We start from the raw sequence: 22,929 nt of genomic DNA on the forward strand, positions 1-22,929 counted from the left end.
ACTCAATTAGAATTTCTATGCTTAACGGAAATTATTAGAAATTCATATTGTGTCTGTGTCCTTGTTCCACATAATCTCATTATGCGAAATACACTCATTCAATATCTCGTCATATTAACAGTGCGGATAACACCGTTCCATTCTAAATGGGAATGACATGTATTTATAATGTTTTTTAATTAAAGATTCTGAACTTTAATTAAATTCATTATGAACAATTACTTTTGATTATTATCCTTAAACATTATCCTCTCGTATACAACACTTATATACCATGTTTAAGGTTACTTAAATAATCAAGGAATTTTATTTGATATTCATAAAATATTCATAAATATATGCACATAAAATGATGAATAAACTCTTTTATTAAATAAATAATAAATATCCTTTTACATCTCATGCTTCTAGGACACTATTCCCAACAATTATAACTTGAGTTCAAATTTTTTTTTGAGTTTTACTTCAAAAGAACAAGCCCTCAATCTTTTACAATAACGTGGAAGATTATCAAAATACCCCTAACTACCATGCGTCAATTTTCCCTTAAAATTGTACGGGACGAGTCTTTTTATTTTTTTTGTTAATAATTTATATGATGGTGATTTGGTAGGACCTTAAATTGAACCTTACTTTAGTCTGTCATTATTAAGTGTAGTAATGAGTAAGGATTGTTCCCACAGAAGATTGATCTTAATTAATAAGTTAAAAATCTTGCAATTAAATAAAAATTAGGTTTTGGATTCTAAACTAAAGAACGAAAATTAAACAAGAAATCAAATAAACAGTGCTTAAAAATAAATAAAGAACAATCAATAATAAAAATACGGTTAAAGGATTAATCTCCACCTTTCGATAATGGAATTACGATGAATGAATGATAAAATTCTCAATTTCCTATCGAAACCACCAATTGTAGATAACAATAAGTTATGATATCTCAATCGTTCCTTAATTTATTGTTAAATAAAATAAGCTCTTTATTTAATCCCTTTCCCTTAAATAACCTAAAACAAGGTCTCTAGATTCAATTCAAGGGAAGCATTAAGTTGAGAAAGATAGATTAATCTAGGCAATAAACACACAAGCTTGGAATATTCAACCTAGGTTATGTTCCTCATGCAATCACAAGCCTCCCGCAATTATTGATCACAATTTACTATAGGTAATTAGAAACTCAAGATGATTACAGATCAAGAATTCCCAATCTAGCAATAGATGATTTTCAAATCCTAATTAGTTGCGCATCCAAGAAAAATAAGAAAATAATCGTGAACAATTAAATTAGAAGAACATAAACAATTTCTATTGAGAAATTAGAAACAATATCAAATCATTCAAACATAAATTTCATGTCTAGGGTTTCGACATCACCCTTAACCAAACATAAATTTAGCCTAACATAATGATAAAATAACTGTAACACCATGAAGAATTAAACGAGATTAATTAAGATAATTAAGATTTATTAGTGTGCCTAATCTAGTTTAATTAAATAATTATGTGTATTAAATGTTTCTGACGAGTAAATTAAATATTTTCAAGGAATTTAAATATTCTCAGTATTTACATTTTTTCTCAGGAGTGTGTGTAGACACATTTTCTGGATTGTCTTTTAATTTTGTGACACCTGTCCTTTTTTCTTTTCTTTTCTTTTTCTTCCTTTTCTTTTTCCCTTCCCGAGTACCCTCTCTTTCTCTCTCACTCTCATTCTCACTCTCTCTTTCTCTCTCTCCCGTTTTGATTCAAACTAACCAAATCTCGAATCAAAGAGGAATTTAAAGAAGTTTTTAACGTCAAGAGAAAGATTTGAGGTAAGATTTCTGAAAACCTATCTTGAATCTCAAGTTTTTCGGATTAGAAAACTTATTTTTGATTTGAAATGGATTTTGAACGATTTTATGTAAAACCATGGTAGAAATTGGGGATCTTGGGTTCTTTAGACTTGATTTTGTACCTAGAACCTGGATTTGATTGTTTCCCCTTGAAATATTTCAAATTTGGACTTGGAATTGCAGGTTTTGGCCAAATTTTCTTCAGATCGGCCCTTTCGGTCAAGCTGTCAGGCTCCCACCGGTCGACCTATACAGTCGACCAGATTGCACTACATCAGGTCGACCTGTGCGGTCGACCGGATTGCACTACATCAGGTCGACCTGTGCGGTTGACCGAATTGCACACCACCGGTCAACCGGTGGTGTTGCACTGCTCTGTCACTGGTCGACTGGTGTACATGGGGTTTGACCCTGTTTTGTTGAAAAACCCTATTTTGACCTCAGTTTTTGAGGAAAACCCAAATTAACTTCATTTGGGGACCTAGAATGAATGGATTAGCATCTTTAATCCATGTTTTGGGATTGAAAACCCTTAGAATGATGATTTGAAACATGAAATGGTTTGTGAAACCGGTAATTGAATTATGGCACACTAATAGGAAATCAAAGTGTATAATTGGTATTGAATTGCTTTAGGAATGAGAATTGGATCCTAAAGTGTGGTTTTGTATCAGTGCTAGCTGAGGACTCGGATTGAGAGGCTTTGAGGAAGCGAAAGTCAGAATAGTGCAATGCTAGACACAGGTTTGGTACTTGAAAGGTAAGATTTCTTACCTCTTTCCTTGATAGCCTGATTTTTGAAAGAGTTTTGGCCTTGCAAATGGTTTAAAGAGAGGGCATGTTTGCGAAAGAAAAGCATGTTTAAAATAATAGCTTGATTTCAGCTATTGGAATTATAATGAACTGTTTCATAAAGTTTAATGAATGATTTCTTAAGACAAGAGATCTTGCGAATCGGTAAACTGGCTGATGGCATAGATAGGATGTGGAGAGTGCATCCTTGGGGGCAGAACCTGAAACTCGGCCCGGGAGTGATAAGGCTTGTGCTTGTGGTTGTGTAAGTAATTTATCATAGTATAAATTACTTGTTGATGCCTGTAATACGAAGATTTTCAGTTTACATTCCTTTCAGAAAAAAGATGTGAGGTTCTGGCTGTTGTGTTGGAACTGAATGTCTTATTTACTTGCTCATTTATTTATTTACTTGCTTACTCACTTATTTACTAGTTTATAAAGCTATTTTAAAATATATCCTACTGGGCCTTTCGCTCACGTTTCATTGTTTTAAAAATATTAAACCCCTCCCAGGCGACTCTAAGAGCAGTGCGGAGTAGCTGAGTAGGTTGCTACCGTCCGATCAAGATTAGATTTTGTTCATCCTCCTGGTGTACAAATGTAAGAATTGTAAACTCTGTAAACTGTGAATATTTGGAAAACTAGGCTGTGGTTGATGTTTGTAATGTTGTTTACATGTTCATATATGTGTAATACTGCATGTCCTGTGGGTGAAGCCTTGAGTGATGTTAGAAGCTCGAGTTTTAGCCTCTTCCTTGTAATATATTTTCAACGACACGGAGGCTTATTTAGGAATTTTCTTAATACTTTACTTTTGAATATTGATAATTACTCCTAATCGAGCCTCCACGTCACTAACCATGGCTTCAGGGTGTGACATCATGAACAATTAAATTGGAAGAACATAAACAATTTCAATTGAGAAATTAAAAACAATATCAAATCATTCAAACATAAATTTCATGTCTAGGGTTTCGACATCACTCTTAACCAAACAAAAATTTAGCCTAACATAATGATAAAATAACACGAAGAAAAATAAATAAAAAACATATGGAGTTCAAAGAAAAGAAGAAAAGAATAGAAACTCTACGAATCTTGAAAGAAATCTTCACACGAATGAATCTTCCTTGAATTGCTGATGAATTCCTCTTTCTCCTCTCACTTTTTCTCTCAAAAAAGGTGGCTGGAATAATATATGAGAATTCCCTCCTCAGGGCCGGCTGCTCCCATCTATTTATACCCTTCCATCTTGGATTCCACGGTCAAATTTTTTGAGTTATCTTGACTTAGTTTTGACTTTTGAGTTATCTTGACTTAGTCGGCAACTCTTTCTTTTGCTTAATGGGCTTGGTTGGCTTGGTGGGCTTGGTTGGTGCACTGCAGTTGCACGTTTTTTTTTTTTAATCAACAATTCTCTTGTTCTTCATTTTATTTTCTTTAAACATGCCCTCTGTATATTTTCTTCATTTTGGCATCCAATATTATTCCGAAATATCTCAAAAGTATGTCGAATCCCTTACTAAATCGTTCCTTGATTCTTTTTTTGTTCCAATCACCTACAAAACATAAAAACCTAATAAAACTCTAAAACTTTTAGAATCAAGCAAAGAAAATATGAAGGAATTCAATGAAAATATAAAAAATTATGCACTTATCATTATACTTTTAGGGAACGAATGTTACGGCAAAATATTACAAGAATCAGAGAGAAACTTTCATAATTAATAAAAAAAATAAAAAAAGGCGGAGATCGTCATAAATCTAATTTTAACAATAAAAATTAGAATTTGGAAGGTGACCGGGTCACCTAGTTATAAGAGTGCATATCTTTTTCGATAAAACAGTTGAAAAAGCAATCATAGTGATCAGTACTTAAATATTCTGTATCCATAAAAACATTTTCTTCCTCTTAGTGGGTTGAACCTTTCTATACTACATATATTCTACGTACGAGACCAAAAATTCTTCAGTCACACTAAAGTAGTAGAATCGAAATATTGCCAAATCTTAACTTACATATATACATGCATATATACACATACAACCCCATTTTCTAGAGATCAGAGATCGTCTACGTACATAAACGAAAGCATGGTAAACACAACAAGAATAGAGACCTCATCTGATGGAGCATGGCAAGGCGATAATCCTTTCCACTTCGCTTTCCCTTTGTTAATACTTCAAACCATTTTAGTCCTTTTCATCAGCCGTTTTCTTGCTTTCCTTCTTAAGCCCCTCCGCCAACCCAAAGTCATTGCCGAGATCCTAGTAAGTTTTTTTTTTTTTTTTTTTTTTTTTTTTTTTTTTTTTTTTTTTTTTGAATTTAGAGTGGGCCGGGGCAATATTTGATTTGAATTGTACTCTATACATCTCAACATGTCATGTACAATTGTTAATATTAATACACATAACACATCTTTATTTATTTTTAGCTAATTTGGGGGGACGTTTTCAAGAGCTTTGTATATTATTAATATTAACACAATATGTATATAGTTTTCCATACTATTTTTTTTCAGTCTTTTCCTTTGAGAGATTTCATACATAAAGAAAAGATTAAATTCATAAATAATTAAATACAAGGTTTTTTCTTTAAAAAAAAAAAGAAATCTGTAGCGGTATATAGTAGTAATATAGTTATTTTCATTTTCCTCTTTTTTTTCTTCATGCAATTATATTCACAACTTGTTTAACATGAGCTTTTTTGTCCCATAATTAAGGGTGGGATTTTGCTAGGACCATCAGCACTTGGCCGGAACGAAGATTTCTTGAGGTTGGTGTTCCCATCATGGAGCACTCCGATTCTCGAATCCGTGGCGAGCATAGGCCTCCTCTTCTTCCTCTTTCTGGTCGGTATCGAGCTCGATTTGAGCTCAATCCGTCGCACAGGAAGAAGTGCCTTCGCCATAGCCCTCGCTGGGATCTCCATTCCCTTCATTTTCGGTGTTGGAATCACCTTTATCCTCCGCCGAGCTGTCAAGGGAGAGGAACACGTGGGGTACGCGCAATACCTCGTGTTCATGGGCGTCTCCCTCTCTGTTACCGCTTTCCCTGTCCTCGCTCGCATCCTTGCGGAGCTCAAGCTCCTCACCACACAGGTCGGCGAGACTGCCATGGCTGCGGCCGCCTTCAACGACGTCGCTGCCTGGATTCTGCTGGCTCTCGCTGTTGCCTTATCCGGCGGCAATGAACACAGGCAGGCCTTCTTCAATTCGTTTGTGTCGATCCACTAAAATTTTCAACTAATATAGTGAAACGCTTATATATCATATGTTAGATATATTACAAATTAGTAAGATTATGCATGCATGTTTTATCCTATTCCTACAGCGACCACAAAAGTAGCCCCTTAGTGTCAGTGTGGGTGCTATTATCCGGCTTTCTGTTCGTGGCTTTCATGCTTGTTTTGGTGAGACGATTGATGAATTGGGTGTCACAGCCCCGACGAAACTTGTTCCAAGACGAGGCATGCATCTGTCTGACGCTGGCCGGCGTGATGGCATCGGGGTTTGTGACAGACCTGATAGGGATACATTCCATCTTCGGGGCCTTTGTCTTCGGGCTAACGATCCCGAAAGGGGGTGAGTTTGAGCGGAGGCTGATCGAGAGGATAGAGGACTTCGTCTTGGGGCTGCTTATGCCGCTTTACTTCGCATCCAGCGGCCTAAAGACAGACATCACCAAGATAAGAGGCGCGCAGGCGTGGGCGCTCCTATTGCTTGTCATATTCACGTCGTGCGCCGGTAAGATTCTCGGAACCTTTGTGGTGGCCGTCATGTGCATGATTCCGGTTAGGGAATCCTTCAAGTTAGGGGTGCTTATGAATACCAAGGGCTTGGTGGAGCTTATTGTTCTCAATATTGGCAAGGAGAAGAAGGTTATTAATTTTGCATTTTCAAGATTTCATTCATAATTGATTGCCTTTTTTTTTATACTCGCATCTTCAAAATATTGATTGCTTTTTTTTATTATTATTATTTTTTATTACTTGCATATGCTTTATATATGATTAGATTTTGATTATCTTAGTAGTGTGTGTCATCATTAATTTTGACAACGACACTAGAATCTTGTTTGGAATATATAAAGTGGACTTTTTTCTTGGAATATATTATAGAAGTTACTAATTGTGCGTTTGAAAATTTTGAATTAATTTAATAACACTTCATGCCTTTTACTTTATTAAATCATTATCATTTTAGAATTATTATATTGTGCAAGTTCTGCGACTAATTAGAAATTAACACTGAGGCTTTTTTTTTTTTTTTTTTTTTTTTGTAGAGTAGATCTTTGTTCTGCAGGTGGTGATCTTTTAGCTAGGCTGTTCAGATTGTGATCATATTCTTGTCTTTTTCCAGATTGTTTATGTTGGTGGCTTCGCACTTTTTTTTTTTTAAAAAAAAAAAATTTATGATAGGAACTGCACACAATCCATTTTCGTTATTGGTAGAATATGTTTTAAAATGTCGGATTTAATTTAAACTGTTAATTCTATGAATCGGAAAACCTTTTTTTTTTTTTTTTTGTCGTCTCATGCACTATTTTAAGGTGAATACTCATTACTCCTACTGTTAAAAATTAAATTAGATAGCTAAAAGGGCTTTCTCTATCAATTCTTTACCATAAAACTTTGTCCTTTTAGTGCTTTTATTTTTCCTTTTTATATGTTTTTAATAAATCTGAGAGGGGCTTTGGTATGTGATCTGCTAACAAGCTAGTGATTGCCACCTGCTAATTAAGAAGTTCTAACTAGTTTTGATGTTAGTTATCCTCTCTCTCGTTAAGAAAAACTAATTAGGAGTTAACACGTTTCCATAAAAATAATCTAAAAATTAACAGTTAGAATACCTTGATTTGCTAGCTTTTTATTTAATATGAGCATAAATGAAGGATGCTATGAGATTGAGCTAGAATAAATTCACTGCCCTTTTAACGCCATCCTTTTGGGCGGAACAAGAACAATTTAATTAAAGTACTGTTAATCTTCGTTTTCAAGGTATTCATCATAGGGTTTTATATGCTAAAGATAAGATCTAGACCATATCAATATGCTTGTAATAGTGGGGATCGATGCTATATATATATATATATTATTTATAACATGTTGCGCTAACTATTTTGCTTGTCAACATCGAACCATATATAATAAAAAAAAATCCTAATTTTTTGTTAAACCAATTCGCATAAAGTTTTCTCTCTCTTTGAATTTCGGTAGTTGGAAGGTTAAAAATAAAGTTTCATCTTTAGGGCACGCTATGTGTAAAATTGGTTTCCAATTTTCCGCATATAACAATAATTAATTTTCAGCCAATGTATTGTAGACTAATTGTTAAGAGCATTACCCATATGGATGATTCTTGGTTGCGTTTAATTAAAGCCATTTTGAATTCATCTACATGCAATCCTCCTATATTATAATATTGATAACATGAGTACCTTTTTCAATCATGCTCATGACGAACTTATTTATACTTAGTAGCGTAGTGTAGGATGTGCTCATGTGTTTTATGTGATACATCCGCTCAACAAATAATTAAATTGATTATTACGCAATTTAAATTGTCAAAGACAAATCAGTCAATGTCAATGATTATACCCTATATAAGCATGATAATGTAGAATTTTAGAGTATATCTACTGAACAGTTTCTACATGATAACATTACTTCTTAGAGCAGTGGTAAGATATATATATATATATATATATAGCTAAATCAATTATTTTTTAGCTTTACTTTTACTTCATAACTTACCAAAAAAAAAAAAAAAAAAACCACACACACACAGACACATACTTGTAAGTAGCTTGGCAAATCTTAATTTGTCGTTTTCCTGAGATAATTACTTACCTATATGTATTTGAAATGCAGAAGCAAATTAAAATCAGACAGTACAAGAAAAAAAAAAAAAAAACTTAGACAGTTTTTCTTTATTTATTAAGCAAAAAACTGCTAATAAGAATGTCTCAAATTTGTGGAGTGGACACTCCAAAAGCCGCCCAGTACTCCTAGACTCCTAGTCCTAGGGCACAATCAGTCAGAGTTTTTGGTCACAACTAAAATTTAAGTGGGCATATCTGTGTGTGTGTGTGTGTGTGTGTGTGTGTATATATATATATATATATATAAATGGTGTTGTGCTGCATATACAAATATATTATATATGCAGAAAGTTTGGCTTGACTTTAATATTCAGTACTAAAACTTGAAGGTTTTTGGTCACATCTTTAGTACTATAATATATTTCTAAATGAAAGCGACTGCAGTCTGTTTCCTGGTTGAATCGTAACAATAGTATCTAATCTAAATATTCAACTAAATTTGAAAATTTTCTCAGGAGACGCTCTAACATCATGACATATAAAAGTTAATGAACTCCCATTATGAAATTGCGTTTTATTATTAATATGTGGTACGTACTGAATACCACTGGTGCTCGTAGTATTGTTCACTAAATTTACTCTTAGAAATAATTATAATTACAGTAATTTTATTTGTGCATAATACAGTATTATTACACTTTCTGGCACCAAAAAAAGAGTACGTATGTGTTTTTTTTCCCCTGAATCTAGCTCTTTCTTGTTCAGGTCTTAAACGATGAGATGTTCGCAATCTTGGTGCTGATGGCTTTATTTACCACCTTCATGACAACACCAACAGTCATTGCTATTTACAAATCATCGGACGAAGCTAATAATCCGAATCAAAGACAACAAAATCCCATGACCGAAAGTACAACCTCAAAATCAAAAACTAAGGACGGTCATAATAATCATGATCACGATGACAGGCTCCGCATTCTGGCATGCATCCATGGACCCGAAAGCATTTCCTCACTTGTCAACCTCATTGACTCTCTCCGCACCAAATCACCGCTCAAGCTCTACGTCATGCATCTCGTAGAACTCACCGACCGCTCCTCCTCCATCATGATGGTCCAACGATCAAGAAAGAACGGCTTTCCCCTCGTCAACCGCTTCCGCCGAGGAGGTGGCAACAGCGGTGCCAGCCTCACATTGCATGAACAAGTCGCGGCGGCATTTGAGGCCTACATGAGCCGAGCTGTCGGAGGTGAATTAGTCACCGTCCGCCACTCCACTTCCGTGTCGGCACTATCCACTATGCATGAGGACATTCTCCACGTGGTGGAAGCGAAGAGGGTTTTGATGATCCTGTTGCCCTTCCACAAGCAGTATCGTCGTGATGATGGTGAAAATCAAGCGCCCCTGGATTTGGGGCATGACTGGAGAGGGGTCAACAATAGAGTAATGAAAGATGCGCCGTGCTCGGTCGCGGTGTTTATCGACCGGGGGCTCGGTCATGCATTTGTGGCTGCTGAGCTTGCTAGTAGTCATGCAATGTCCAATTATAATTGTAACCGGACAAGGAAGGTGTGTGTTCTGTTTCTCGGCGGAGCCGACGATCGCGAGGCCTTGGAGTTGGGTTGGAGGATGGCACAAGTACATGAAGAAGATTTTAGGGTTACGATGGTGAGGTTGCTGATTAAGAAGCCTCCACAACATGAGATCATCAATCAGCAGAGATATTGTTGCTCAATCTCTGCCATTAATGACGAGATGGAGAAGGTAATTAATTATACAACTTTAAGTCCCTTTTCGAGATTTTTATTTTTATTTTTATTTTAAATATGAAACTAACTTATTACCAAATTTAGCTACTGTTTATCCAAGGAATATCTCCCTGTACAAACAGTCTTGAGTAATTATTATAAAAATAAAATTAGAGTAGATATTTTGTCGTTTCTATTGGCAAAAACAATCTTCTCCGGTGAGTGTTTAGTTTCCTACACATTGTTTAAACACGTTTATTAGCCGAAAACGATTTTTTTAAATTTTCCTATAAGCGAAGCAATAAAAAATATTTAAAATGAATTTTATAATGTCATATTAATGCTCTAGTATAAGTTTCAAAGTTAATTTATAAAAGCTTTTTTTTAATAAGAGACTTGGACTTAAAAGGTGACTCTTTACGAGAGTTAAAGTTCTTCTGATAGAGCATTAATTAATATGAAACTCAGGACCTTGATGAAGCTGCAATGGCGGAACTGAAAAGGAGGTGCGTGAATGGTTTGGGAGTGGAGTTGATAGAGAAGGAGGTGGAGGGTAACTTAGCCGAGGCTGTGATGATCAGCATAGGGCAAGGAAAGGTGTATGAGCTGGTGATTGTGGGAAAGGGACGATTCCAACATTCAACAATGGTGTCTCGATTTCAGATGGAACAAGCTGATTTTGGACCCATTGGAGAAACACTAGCTTCCTCACAATTAGGCGGCATTCGATCCTCGGTGCTTGTCGTACAACACCAATTAGAATTAAACAAGTCTACGGCATCACTGCCCAAGAATATGGCTGGATCAGCGAAGGACGCAATGATCAGGATCAGAAATGAGCAATGTGTGGTGTGAAAATAAGTGTTAGTATTTGGGTGTCGTACAAGTGTGTTTCTATATGCATGCCCCTTGCGTTTTCCCATTTATTGTTTTAACTCTTTTATGTTATGCATAACTCTTGGGTGGGTAGTTCAGGCCCTTTGTTGAACCATTCAGTTTGCGAATGGTATGCTTTTTTATGCATAAATAAGAGGGTGTTTAATATGAGAATATGCTTTTTTATGCATAAATAAGAGGGTGTTTAATATGAGAATATGCTTTTTTATGCATAAATAAGAGGGTGTTTAATATGAGAATATGCTTTTTTATGCATAAATAAGAGGGTGTTTAATATGAGAATTATCGAATTATAGTTCGTAATTCACTGCAATATTTTTTCTCATAAAAAATATATGTAAACCGAGAATAGTTCTGACTCATAATTATAAATCCATAAACCAAATATCATTTAAATAAATTAGGAGTAATCTCGTTGAGTCATTGAACTCTTCTTCAAGTTTTATACTGATTACTAAGAATTTTTGTATCAATACTTCGCCCCTAATTTTTTTATTTTTTTATTTTTATTTTTTATAGAAGAATGATGATAATAAATAAGTAATAACTTTTTAAGTGGGAAAATGCCAAATTACCATGAAGTTCAGGGAGTACATGTAGTAAAATTTGAAGACATTCTTGAAATTATTATGTTTCAAACAGGTTTGAAAGTGAGTAGAAGAAAGCCGTATGAATGGAATTATTATGTTTTTACTTCAAAGAGGTTTGCTGTCGGCCATCTGGAATCGCAAACAGAACAATAGGCTTTGAAGGCCTGAGGTAGGGTACATCACATCGGAAGTACCCTTTCCTCTCGAGCTGCAGTATCTCTCCACGCTTGAGATTCCTCATGTTGGCATCTCCAATGGCTGCCGTCTCCTTTTTCGTGCACCGATTAAGCACGTCGAGGAAATCTTCACCTTCTTCAAGCTACAATGACAATCCAAAATTAATGGTTTAGTTCACTATACCTCAATAACAAAATTTCGATTGTATGCAGAACACTTGACACGGAATTTTAAGCATGCGTGCAGCACACAACTCAAGTGCCTTTTTCAGGTTGCATCAGCCATAATTGTTTGCATTATCCCGTGTCTTAGTTCTTAAGAACCCCTTAATTATGTTTCCAAAGTATACAGATAAAACAGAATCATTAGAGTACAGTCACAACCCTATATACAAATCATCCAGGCAAAAGGGTACAGTGAAAGAATAGAAATATATCACCGATGCATGAAAATAATATTGTGAATACAATAAGATGATTCTATTTCTAAGAAGGGATTGTTTGCTTACTACATACATACCTTCTTCTTTGTGATCAGATAATCGAACTCCATCAGCGTGAGGTTAACAAGTTCGTTTATTTTAGGCAGCCAAGTAAGCTTCCACTTTGTAGTCTTCACAGATCCCTCGAGATGCAAAACACCCGTCAACTGTGTCACTTTTCCGTCTTGGTCCCTTTCAATTCCCTTTATAATGGCATTACCCCAATCCATCAGTGTAACCTCCTCATCTACTGTCAGCACCTCAGCATCAGCTTGGTCAAGCCATATCCTATTCGTAAATGTTGTTGCCTTCTCTCCAGCGCCTTCATATTTCTTGTGCCTAGGTATGATGTGGACAAACGGTTTCTCGGGGCCATTAGTGAGGGTCAACAACACACACCGGTCTTCAATGACAGCAGTATGCCTAGGACACACAGGGTCGATGATCTTCTTATTGATGGTCCAAAGTTTGTCCCACTCCATGAGATTGAGATTCTTTGAAGCCCCCTGAAACGGCAAACGTTGGATCAGTTGCCAAAACTCTCAAAAAGGGAGACAGGAAAAAAATGGCTGTTCTAAAACAATTTCACAAAATTCTAATACGAATTTAGTTTCAAACTTAGGAAGGATCATAAAAAAGCATTAGTCAGACTGAGCGTGTCATAGAAACACTACACAATGCTACATTCTGTTGGTTTGTTAAATTATAAGGAATCCAAACAATATATTATATAAAATATATATTAATTCCATAAAGGAAAGTTCAAGATGCAAGGGTTTTCACAAAAAGAGATGGCTTTAAACATTATTAAACAATTGACTAACCTGCTCAAGAATAAATTGTATCAGTGCTTCAATCTTCAGACCTCTACGCACAATTCCTTGGACAGTTGGAAATCGAGGGTCATCCCATCCATCAACCTTTCCATTTTGGACAAACCATAGAAGCTTACGCTTGCTCAGAAGAGTATAAACCATATTCAACCGGCTAAATTCATAAATATTAACCTTTCTCAGACCCATATCCTCTTGAATTCGATAGTACTGTGCATTGCGATCGTGGTACTCACTGGATCGTAATGCATGCGTTATACCCTCTATGGAATCAACAAAAGGACATGCAAAATCATAAGTAGGGTATATCTTGTACTTGGATCCAATCCTATGATGTGGAATTGGGTTGCAACGGAAATACACTGGATCTCGAAGTGATTTGTTCGGGTCCTGCATATCCAGCTTCCCCCGCAGACAGCATTGCAAACCCCTTTTGGACCCTGCAATCATTTCCTTCCATAATTTTAAATTTTCCTCCACACTATTATTTCGACATTTAGATTCAATTCCATCCATCCTTTCTTTCTGCATTTCCTCACGTGGGGTATCATCAACGTATGCTTTGCCCTGGCGAATCAAACTTTCAGCCATTTCCATCAACTGAGGGAAGTAATCTGAAGTGAATGTAACAGTTTCATACTTGATACCCAAAGTATCAATATCAATCAGAAGATTATCCACAAATTCATTGCTTTCTTTTGCAGGATTTGTGTCATCAAAGCGAATGATAACTTTTCCTCCATAACGCTCAGCAAAATACTTGTTCAACAGTGCTGCTTTTGAGTGTCCAATGTGAAGGTAGCCGCTGGGTTCAGGAGCAAACCGTAACTTTACATTTCCAGGCTCGGCATCTGGGAGATCTATTTCAAATGAAGAAGATTTGCTTACGGCTTTAGCAGCTGTATCTCCATTCACAGACTTTGCTGATTGACTGACAACTTGATTCTCTTTTGATTTAGCAGCTACTGGCTTTCCCACGCCTCTTTTGCCAACATATGTTGTTGTGACATCACTTAGAGCATCATTGTGTTCAGTTTGTATTGAGTTAAACCATCGAACAAGATTTTGATACTTCTTTGACTTTCTCAAACTTTCCCATCTTAGCCCAGTTCCTGAAGAAGCAAAGAATAAAAAGGAAACCTTTATATGCAAGCCTAAGTATAATAATAATAATAATAATGTAGAAATATACAAGATAGGCTCAGGACTATTTGACCTGCAAGAAGAGACCAGATTGCTATATCTGCAATCGTCAATGAATGAGTGACCAGAAAAGTACGCCCTAGTAAATAATCATCCACATATTTACACGCGCTCTCAAACGCAGAACCCAAAGAAAAGATAGGAGCATACTCCAGCCACTCATCAATCTGAAAAGTGAAAAATAAGAAGTGAAGAGAACAGTACAAGTGTTACAAAAGTAGAACAAAATAGAACATTCTGCATCAAAGAAAACAGAAGATAACATATAATGTTTAGGAAAGTCACCTGGGCAGCATCATATGCATTCTTCCCATAGAAATCAGGAATGCTTGCAATCCGACCAATGTATCGAAGAAGTACATAAGTACCATGCAATTTCAACCTAAGATACAAGTATTATTAAGCTGTGAGTTTTCTCAGCTATTTTGTGAATGCAACAAAACAAAGATTCTAGAAATCACAAAACAAACTATTAAGACCGTGAAAAACCTCATCTTATAACCATCAAATGAGAGAGAGAGAGAGAGAGAGAGAGAGAGAGAGATCCCCTCAACAGGACTAATTTATATATAGTGTCTGAAACAAAAATAACCCAAAGTTTTCACTTCACCAGAGAACCAAACTAACCCATTGCTTGGAAAAAAGGAAGGAAAAGCCTCAAATTAGGAATTTGGGAGGATGCAAAACATAAATCCACCCAAGATTTATTTTTTTTAATTATAGATAGCAGTATAACCATTTATAAACCATCTGATCTAAAATTGGACTATATAAATTTATCACTTTCTATGTACAAAAACAATGACCCAACCAAACAAACAGCAGCAAACGGTTGGGAAGAAAATTCAAATAGATAGCTAAAGGAGACTAAAAAACAAGCTTGAAAATTAAAAGAAATGAAAAAAAAAAAAAAAAAATGAAGAAAAAGAGCAATACTAGGAGACTAAAAAAAAGCTCGAAAATTAAAAGAAATGAAAAAAAAATGAAGACTAGGAGCAATACCCATTAGAGAAGAGAAAAGATGGAGCAGGTACAGGGGCGGTGGAGGGATCGGCAGTAAAAGGGATGGCGCCAATCTTGGCAGCAGCGATAACCATGAGAGGAGGGCTATCCACTGGAAAAGTCAGCGACTTAATCTCCATCGATGACCAAAAGTCAATTGCGCGGATTTTTGGGTCTCTGAATGTGTTTGTAGTTAAGAGAGTTCAAACTCACTCTCTTCGTCGGAGTGGGCAGGTGGCAGCTCTGCTGTGCTCTGCTATGCAGATGGTTTGCTTAGTCCTAATAGTCAAACAGTAACAAGTTCTTATTTTCACCTTTGAGAAATAAATAGATACATAGAGATGGAGAGAAAGACTTACGCTACAACTTGTACATTAAAAGCCATGATCAAGAGTAAAGAGCTCCACTTAGATTTAGAGAAAGGTAGAAAGAAATGGCAAGAAGTGCTATGCTCAAAAGTGTTTCAAGTCATTTTCTTAACAAAGGTTTGAGGAAACGGATCACGAGACCAAATGCAAACACACACATTTTGAATATAGAAACTTGAACGGCAAGTGAAGGAGATATTGGTGTGGCAGATTACTTAAAACAGATAGCTAAATAGAGGTCTAATCTTCATCAAAAACACAACTACAAAAATCACAGCTTTGTATAGGTTTGGTAATTGGGCTTCCATTGAATACTAATAAACAGAACCTAGGGAATAAGGACACAATTCTAATGTCAGATATCCATTGCTGCAGGTCATAACATTTCTGATTTATGATGGCTAATAAATGTTTCAGAAAAATTGCAGATACAGAGGCCATGGTCCTCTGCAATCTGTAAAGCAACATAAATGGCTAAAAGCAAAGAGAATTAACAACCAAACTTCAAAAACACAAATACAATAACAGGTCATCCCTGAACTAATTTATCATGGTCAAATAAGAGCCCTTAGCTCCTTTAGGCTATGTTTGGAACCTAGATTTTAGGATGGAAAAAAATGAAAGAAAATGCAAGCAAAGAAAAAACTAAGGAATAAAAAAAAGAAAATTTTTTTTCTCGTGTTTGGAACTAAAGGAAAACTAGAGACAAAAAAAAAAAAAGAAAAAAGAGGATTCCTTGTAATTCTTTTTCCTTGAGTTTGGATCTTAAAAAAAAATAAGAAAAAATAAATAACTTCACTTGTTCTATTTTTTCCTTTACTCTCTCATCATTCTCTATCCTCTCTCTCCTCTCTCTCTCACCACTTTCTCATCATTCTCTCACCTCACCCTCTCTCTCGTCATTCTCTCTCCTTTCTCTCGTCTCTCTCTCACCACTTTCTCATCATTCTCTCTCCTTACTCTCCTCACTCTCTCTCTCATTACAATAGAATACACTTTTCCGAAAGTAAGATCCTAAGTTCTAATTTAATTAGTAGGTATGAAGCAGTTGGATAACTCGTGTCATTTCTGAATGGTTCCTTCTTTACCAAATTATATTCTTTCTAATCTAAGTTTCCAACCAAAGAACCCCAAGAAAACGTCAATAGCTTCCCTCCACGGTTTCCTACTATCCTTCCCTCTAGCGCGTTACTCGTTATCTCATCTGCTAGATTTTCAATGCAAAATGGAAATGATGCTCATGCTATTAACCTAAAAGAGGTTTATTTGCATCACAGTAGCAAAAGAAGTTTATTTGCATCAAGAGAAGGTCAAGTGCAGGTATAAAATAAAACTACTTCTATTTCATTAATCAATTTCATGGCCTCAATAATACACAAGACTAGTCCACATAACATATCTCTCTTTACTACTTCACATGAAATGTTCAAACAACAACTGTAAGCATAGTCCAAATATCCAACTTCCTCCTCCTCTTGATAACCTATACCACCATCAAGAATCAAACTGTTTCTCTCAAAGTGTCAGAAACATTGGCACCTCAAAGATGTTTTTATCAAAGAAAAACACCCAAAGAAATAAGCAATCAAAGAAAACTCCATATAAGGGAGCAGGGAGAAATGAGAGTAGGCTATGAAAAGTTTTTATCGTAGAGGCTAGTGCTTTACTGATCTCTGTACAAAAGAAGATACAAATAAATTCCCAATTTTATTAAGCTTTCTTAACTAAATGGCAACCGTGTTTTTCTTTCTTAAGATTTTGAGCTAGAGCTTTATCTTTTGTGTTCGGTTAGGTCAAATTTCTTATTGGAAATGGCAATTGACAACTCATGATTTGTTTTCATTTTATGAGAATACACTAGTCGTGCAAGTGAAGGTGGGCCTTGGCACCGTGGTCGGAGCGCTTGCGTTTGCACCCGGAGTCCAAGGTTCGAATCCCGGAAACGGCCTTTCCTTCGGGGGTAAGGCCGCGTACATATGAGATTGAACTTTTCCCCGAGCCTGTCATAGTACGGGAGCCTCTTTGGCACTGGAGTCCGCCTTTACACTAGTCGTGCAAGTGATGATTTAAAATCTAAAAAACCATCCTTTTCTTTCCAACTCTTGGAGAAGCTAAAAACCTACCTTTAGTCTGTTAAACTTATGACTTAAGAGATGAAAGTATAGCTCTAACGCAATAACGTTAATCAATTGGAAAACATGTTCAGATACTCAAACGAATCAACTCACCAGAATCAAAGATATGGGGTTATAACATTGCTAGATTTGAGAGCAAACGAACCTTTTAAGCCCTCAAGATCAAAAAGCACTAACAGGAAAATAATCAAATCTGACAAAACATATCAGGGTTGAGTCAAATTCCAACATTTCTCTCTCTACTCAACAGTGAGATTTAATTCCACCTCATACAATTTTTTTTTTTTTGGTGGAAAAACCAAAGACAACTAAATGACCTCATTTGAGCCCCAAAATCTAATTTCGATACAGATTAAAGGAACATTAAAATGTATTAAAAAGATAATCTCGATACAACAAAAAAAATTAAGGAAACACATTACAGGAATAAAGAGAGGGAGAATTTAGGACTTACCTTCCGAGCTTGACTCGGCCAGCGTCGGAGCTTCACCCGCCGCCGGAGGGCAAACCCTAGCAGAGAAGAAGAAGAGCGAGAAGTAACGTAGAAGAAGAGGGAGAGGGTGAGAGACGTTAAGAAGGGGAAGAAGAGAGAGGAGAGGAAGCGCGAGAAAGTGTTGAAGAAGAACTTTTTAGGTTTTTTTTTTTTTTTTTTTTTTTTTTTTTTCTCTGCTCTCTGGTTCTTTTGTAGGTATTTTATTGATATATTCGTGTCATGATTTAAATTATAATTTATAATTGATGATAGTATTTTTTTTACACAAAATATATATATAAATAGAAAATAATTTTAAATTCATAAATTTAATTTAATTTAATACGTTTTAGTTTTTTCTTTTTTTACACTCTAAACCTTATTTTTTAGTTCTTATTTCTTTTGGCTTTTACCTTAGAATTTATTAATTTTTTTCATTTTAATCTTTTTTTTTATTTTTAAAATTTTTACCTTAAGATTTTAGACCCCCATTTACAGTTAAAAGTTCTCAAAAAATATTACATTTAACTTTTTTTATTATAGTTAAAAGTTTTAAAAAAATATCACATTTTAGTTCGAATTGAAAACTTCAATTCACTAAGGGCCCATTCAGTTCGCTCATTCAAATTTTTAATTTGAGTTGAGATGTAATTTTATGTGAGAGCTTTTTACTGTAGTAAAAAAAGTTAGATGTGATTGTTTCTGAAAGCTTTTTACTATAACAAAACTCGAATTCTAAACTCGAATCGGTGAAATGAACGGGGCCTAAAGCGAACAAAACCTTAGTTATTCACATATTAGTTTTTATTGCTCTAAAACCTATTTATTTGTTCATTTTAACCCTTGACTTTTTCTTAACTCTAACTAACTTAGATTTTATTATTAAATAAATTTAAAAAGTAATAATATAGTAATTAAAACTTAACACATTGTATTACTCTCACTTATATAATATGCAGAGTTTTAACTAGTTATTAGGTAGTAGATAAATATGATACAATTGTTAAAAATAATAATTAAGAAAACAATAAAAAGATTTAATAAAAAGAATAACATATTTTTTTAGCAAAAATAATAACATATTTTTGCTCAATACAAATTTTAAAAATATGTTATTTAGCACCATTGCTGTAGGAAAAAAATGGACAGACCGTGGGGGTGCCTAAACGGAGATGGGTGGAAAGATCACGCGGCACAAGTGGAAAAAACACGAAGAATTGAATTCAAAAATAAAATGAAATGAAATGAAAGTTTTATTCGCTTCACGGATTCAAGTTTTTAATTTGAATCGAGATGTGATATTTTTTAAGAGTTTTTAATTGTAATAAAAAAATTAAATATAATATTTTTTAAAAGCTTTTAATTATAAAAACTAAATGCGTATTTGGAACCTTTTTTAAAATAGTTTTTACGTATTTCAAAAAACAAAAAATAAAAATAAAAGCGAAACGAAGTTTGTTTAATAAATTTTTTAAAAATGAAATTGAAAATAAAAATAGTAAGATTAGTTTTTATAAAAAAATTAGAAAGTAATTAAAAACTATTTTCATTTTTAATACTTATTAATAATATTATAATATATAAATTAATAAATATAATTTTATTTTTTTATTATATTTAAAATAATATTTTAAAAAATTAACTAAACATAATTTTAAAATTAATTTTAGATCAAATCAAAATGAGTGTTAAAATAATATCATTTTTACTTTATATTAAAAATAAATTTATTTTAAAATTAAGTATTAACGCACTTTTCAAATTAAAAACTTAAATGGAAGTCCAAATAAAATAAATAGAATAAAGAGGAGAGAGAAAACGTAGAGAAAGAAAGCAGAAGAAGAAGCAGTGGCCTAAACATGTTCCTCTGACGGATTAACGCTGTGTGTCGGTGATCCCTCATTCATCTCCTCAACACAAGCCAATTTTCCCCCTTAATTTTCTGGGTTCATTTTCTCTTTCGATTTTTTATTTTCCTTTCTTCAAATCGGTTCCTTGATTCTCCGATCTCTTCTATTTCCTTTTTGTTTTCTGATTTCTGATCCAATTTGTAATCGGATTCAGATCGATCTGATCGGATCGGAGAGGAGAAATGGCGGCATCGAGGCGGCTTCGGAATCTGCAATCGCAGCCAGGGAACAAGATCTGCGTCGATTGCTCGCAGAAGAATCCGCAGTGGGCGTCCGTCTCCTATGGCGTCTTCATGTGCTTGGAGTGCTCCGGCAAGCACCGCGGCCTCGGCGTCCACATCTCCTTCGTCCGATCTGTCACTATGGATTCATGGTCCGAGATCCAGATCAAGAAGATGGAGTCCGGCGGCAACGACAGGCTCAACGCCTTCCTCGCTCAGTACGGCATCCCTAAGGAGACCGACATTGTCACCAAGTACAACACCAACGCCGCCTCTGTCTACCGCGACCGGATTCAAGCCCTAGCCGAAGGCCGTCCGTGGGGGGACCCGCCTGTTGTCAAGGAGGCTCTCAACAAGAAGCCGCCTTTGGCTCGGAATAACGGCGGCGGCGGCGGCGGCGGTGGAGGTTGGGATAGTTGGGACAACGACGATGGATTTAGATCGTCGACTGATATGCGAAGGAATCAGTCGACGGGGAATGTGAGAGGCGTTAATAATGGCGGCGAAGGAGGATTGCAGCCAACGAGGTCGAGATCGACGGAGGACATCTACACGAGGGTGCAGTTGGAGGCTTCGGCGGCGAATAAGGAGGGCTTCTTTGCGAGGAAGATGTCGGAGAACGACTCTCGACCGGAGGGGCTTCCGCCTTCGCAAGGCGGAAAGTACGTAGGGTTCGGATCGAGCCCCGCGCCTTCTCAGAGGAATAATAATACCGAAACGGATGTCTTTTCTGTTGTTTCTCAGGTGAACATTTCATTCTTCCTTTATGGTTTTGATAATTTGGTGCGTGATTTTGATTGGGAATATATGCTTTTTTAGTACGTTCGATTCTAAAGCATTTTATTTGATAGTGGTTTTGATGATTTGCTAGTGGTTTTGATAAAGAATGTATTTTGAGTATGTTCGAAAGCAATTTATTTGATTGATGATTGAGAATGGTGTTCGTTATGCTCTAAAGCAGTTTATTTGATAATGGGTTTTGATGAATTTTTCTTGGTTCGTTCTAAAGAAACTTATTTGCTTTGTTGTTGTGGTATAGGGTTTTGGTAGATTATCTTTGGTTGCCGCATCTGCGGCTCAGTCGGCTGCGAATGTGGTTCAAGCAGGCACAAAGGAGATCACATCTAAGGTATAATTTGAATCCAGTTTTGTTCAATGGCATGATCGTTTTTTGTTTCACTTACTTTATGAATATCAAGTCGCATCCTTCATTGCTTTCATAATTACAGTCTTTATATGTTCAATTAGTTCCAAAATTAATGTTTCCAGTTGCCTACTTATGAGAATGGCCAAAGCGCTCTCTTTTCTTCTGTAAGTAGAAGTACTTGTATTTACAGTGCGTGCGAAAAGTACAAGATTTAGGACTTAAGCTGGTTCACCAAAACACACTAAATCTTCATGCTACCTATATTTGACAAAAGGATCTCAGCAGTTATACTAAAATAAATGATGAACAACTCATTATGAATAATCCCCGTTCCCTAAAAGTGGAGAACTTTATATATGTTTTATCTTTTGGCACTTCCATGTGTTTCTGTGTGTAAACGGTTGCTTTATCAAAGGCTTCATTATTTTGATCTCCAATTCCCTTCCAACACAAAAGTGATTGTATTCAACCAGAATTTATGTAGCTTGACCAAGAGTTCTGCTCCTTTGCTTCGAAAGTATAGGAAGGAAGTTCATTTTAACGTTTCACTTTGATTAAAATTAGTTCTAATTTTGAAAATATTTTTGTATTTTGCTTCTTATGGACAATTTATTTTCATATTTCATACTTGAGAGAAGCTCTATTCTCTCTAGACTTCATGAGTTATTAGTGTCATGTCTTGTCCGTTAGTCAGGATGAGTTACAAACACCTAAGTCAGGATTTCATAACTAAACACAAAATTTTCATTTTCAAAGTCATTGAGGCGGGTAGTGTGGCTAGGATCACAGAGAGGAATAGAGTGCAAGACTTCACTATCCGTCTGGACTTGGGGGGAGCATATTGGCTAAGGACGACTACTGGGGAAGCTTTGGAAACAAGGTCTAATGGAGGATTTAGAAGGTTTTCCGTTGGATCGAAATATAGATTGCTACTTCAATGCAACAAGATTAAAGCAGGAAGCGTAATGAAATTGATGATGATTCAAAATGGAGATTTGAAGAACATTGGGTGCGTTTGGTAGTGCTTCTTGGAGTCTAAAATCACTTCTCATAGCCATCAGAAGCTAATAATGGTGATTGGGAAAAACTATAAAAAGTGATTTTTAAAGAATTTTTGAAGAATCTACAACCAAAATTAGAAGCAGCCCAAAGGCAACTTTGGCTTTTAGATTGTGCGGGAATCAACATAGTACAATTAATGATTATTAATGAAGTTGTATTAAATAATTTATTATTAATTACTAATTATATTATATATTAATTAATAATTAATAAATAGATATACTTAATAA

General features: G+C 35.4%; 3 protein-coding genes across 5 annotated transcripts; 2 read left to right on the forward strand and 1 right to left on the reverse strand.

Annotated features, from left to right (window-relative positions):
* The first annotated feature begins 2,566 nt into the window (after window positions 1-2,566).
* On the forward strand, window positions 2,567-11,056 carry LOC21404177 (cation/H(+) antiporter 20). The gene is made up of 7 exons (XM_024175467.1): window positions 2,567-2,595; window positions 2,773-2,892; window positions 4,691-4,901; window positions 5,354-5,829; window positions 5,979-6,510; window positions 9,219-10,217; window positions 10,670-11,056. Exons 1-7 carry the CDS (start codon window positions 2,567-2,569, stop codon window positions 11,054-11,056), a joined length of 2,754 nt encoding a protein of 917 aa, XP_024031235.1.
* A 603-nt stretch (window positions 11,057-11,659) lies between these two features.
* LOC21404178 (glutamate--tRNA ligase, cytoplasmic) lies at window positions 11,660-18,462 on the reverse strand. The gene is made up of 7 exons (XM_010113192.2): window positions 18,342-18,462; window positions 15,385-15,663; window positions 14,668-14,764; window positions 14,396-14,549; window positions 13,171-14,291; window positions 12,385-12,852; window positions 11,660-12,007 (listed from the first exon to the last, which is right to left on the reverse strand). The coding sequence occupies exons 2-7, from the start codon at window positions 15,522-15,524 to the stop codon at window positions 11,789-11,791; spliced, it is 2,199 nt and encodes a 732-aa protein (XP_010111494.1). The 5' UTR covers window positions 15,525-15,663; window positions 18,342-18,462; the 3' UTR covers window positions 11,660-11,788.
* Window positions 18,463-20,175: 1,713 nt separating this feature from the next.
* On the forward strand, window positions 20,176-21,625 carry LOC21404179 (probable ADP-ribosylation factor GTPase-activating protein AGD6). 3 transcript variants are annotated; one of them, XM_024175484.1, is made up of 3 exons: window positions 20,176-20,305; window positions 20,424-21,234; window positions 21,530-21,625. In XM_024175484.1, exons 2-3 carry the CDS (start codon window positions 20,452-20,454, stop codon window positions 21,623-21,625), a joined length of 879 nt encoding a protein of 292 aa, XP_024031252.1. In that variant the 5' UTR covers window positions 20,176-20,305; window positions 20,424-20,451. The 3 variants fall into 3 exon arrangements, with proteins under 3 accessions (XP_024031252.1, XP_024031253.1, XP_024031254.1); XM_024175485.1 differs by having other exon boundaries at window positions 20,176-20,250; XM_024175486.1 differs by having other exon boundaries at window positions 20,190-20,246.
* The last annotated feature ends 1,304 nt before the right edge of the window (window positions 21,626-22,929 follow it).

Source organism: Morus notabilis, unplaced genomic scaffold (genome assembly GCF_000414095.1).
Source record: "Morus notabilis unplaced genomic scaffold, ASM41409v2 Scaffold256, whole genome shotgun sequence".
NCBI lineage: Eukaryota > Viridiplantae > Streptophyta > Magnoliopsida > Rosales > Moraceae > Morus > Morus notabilis.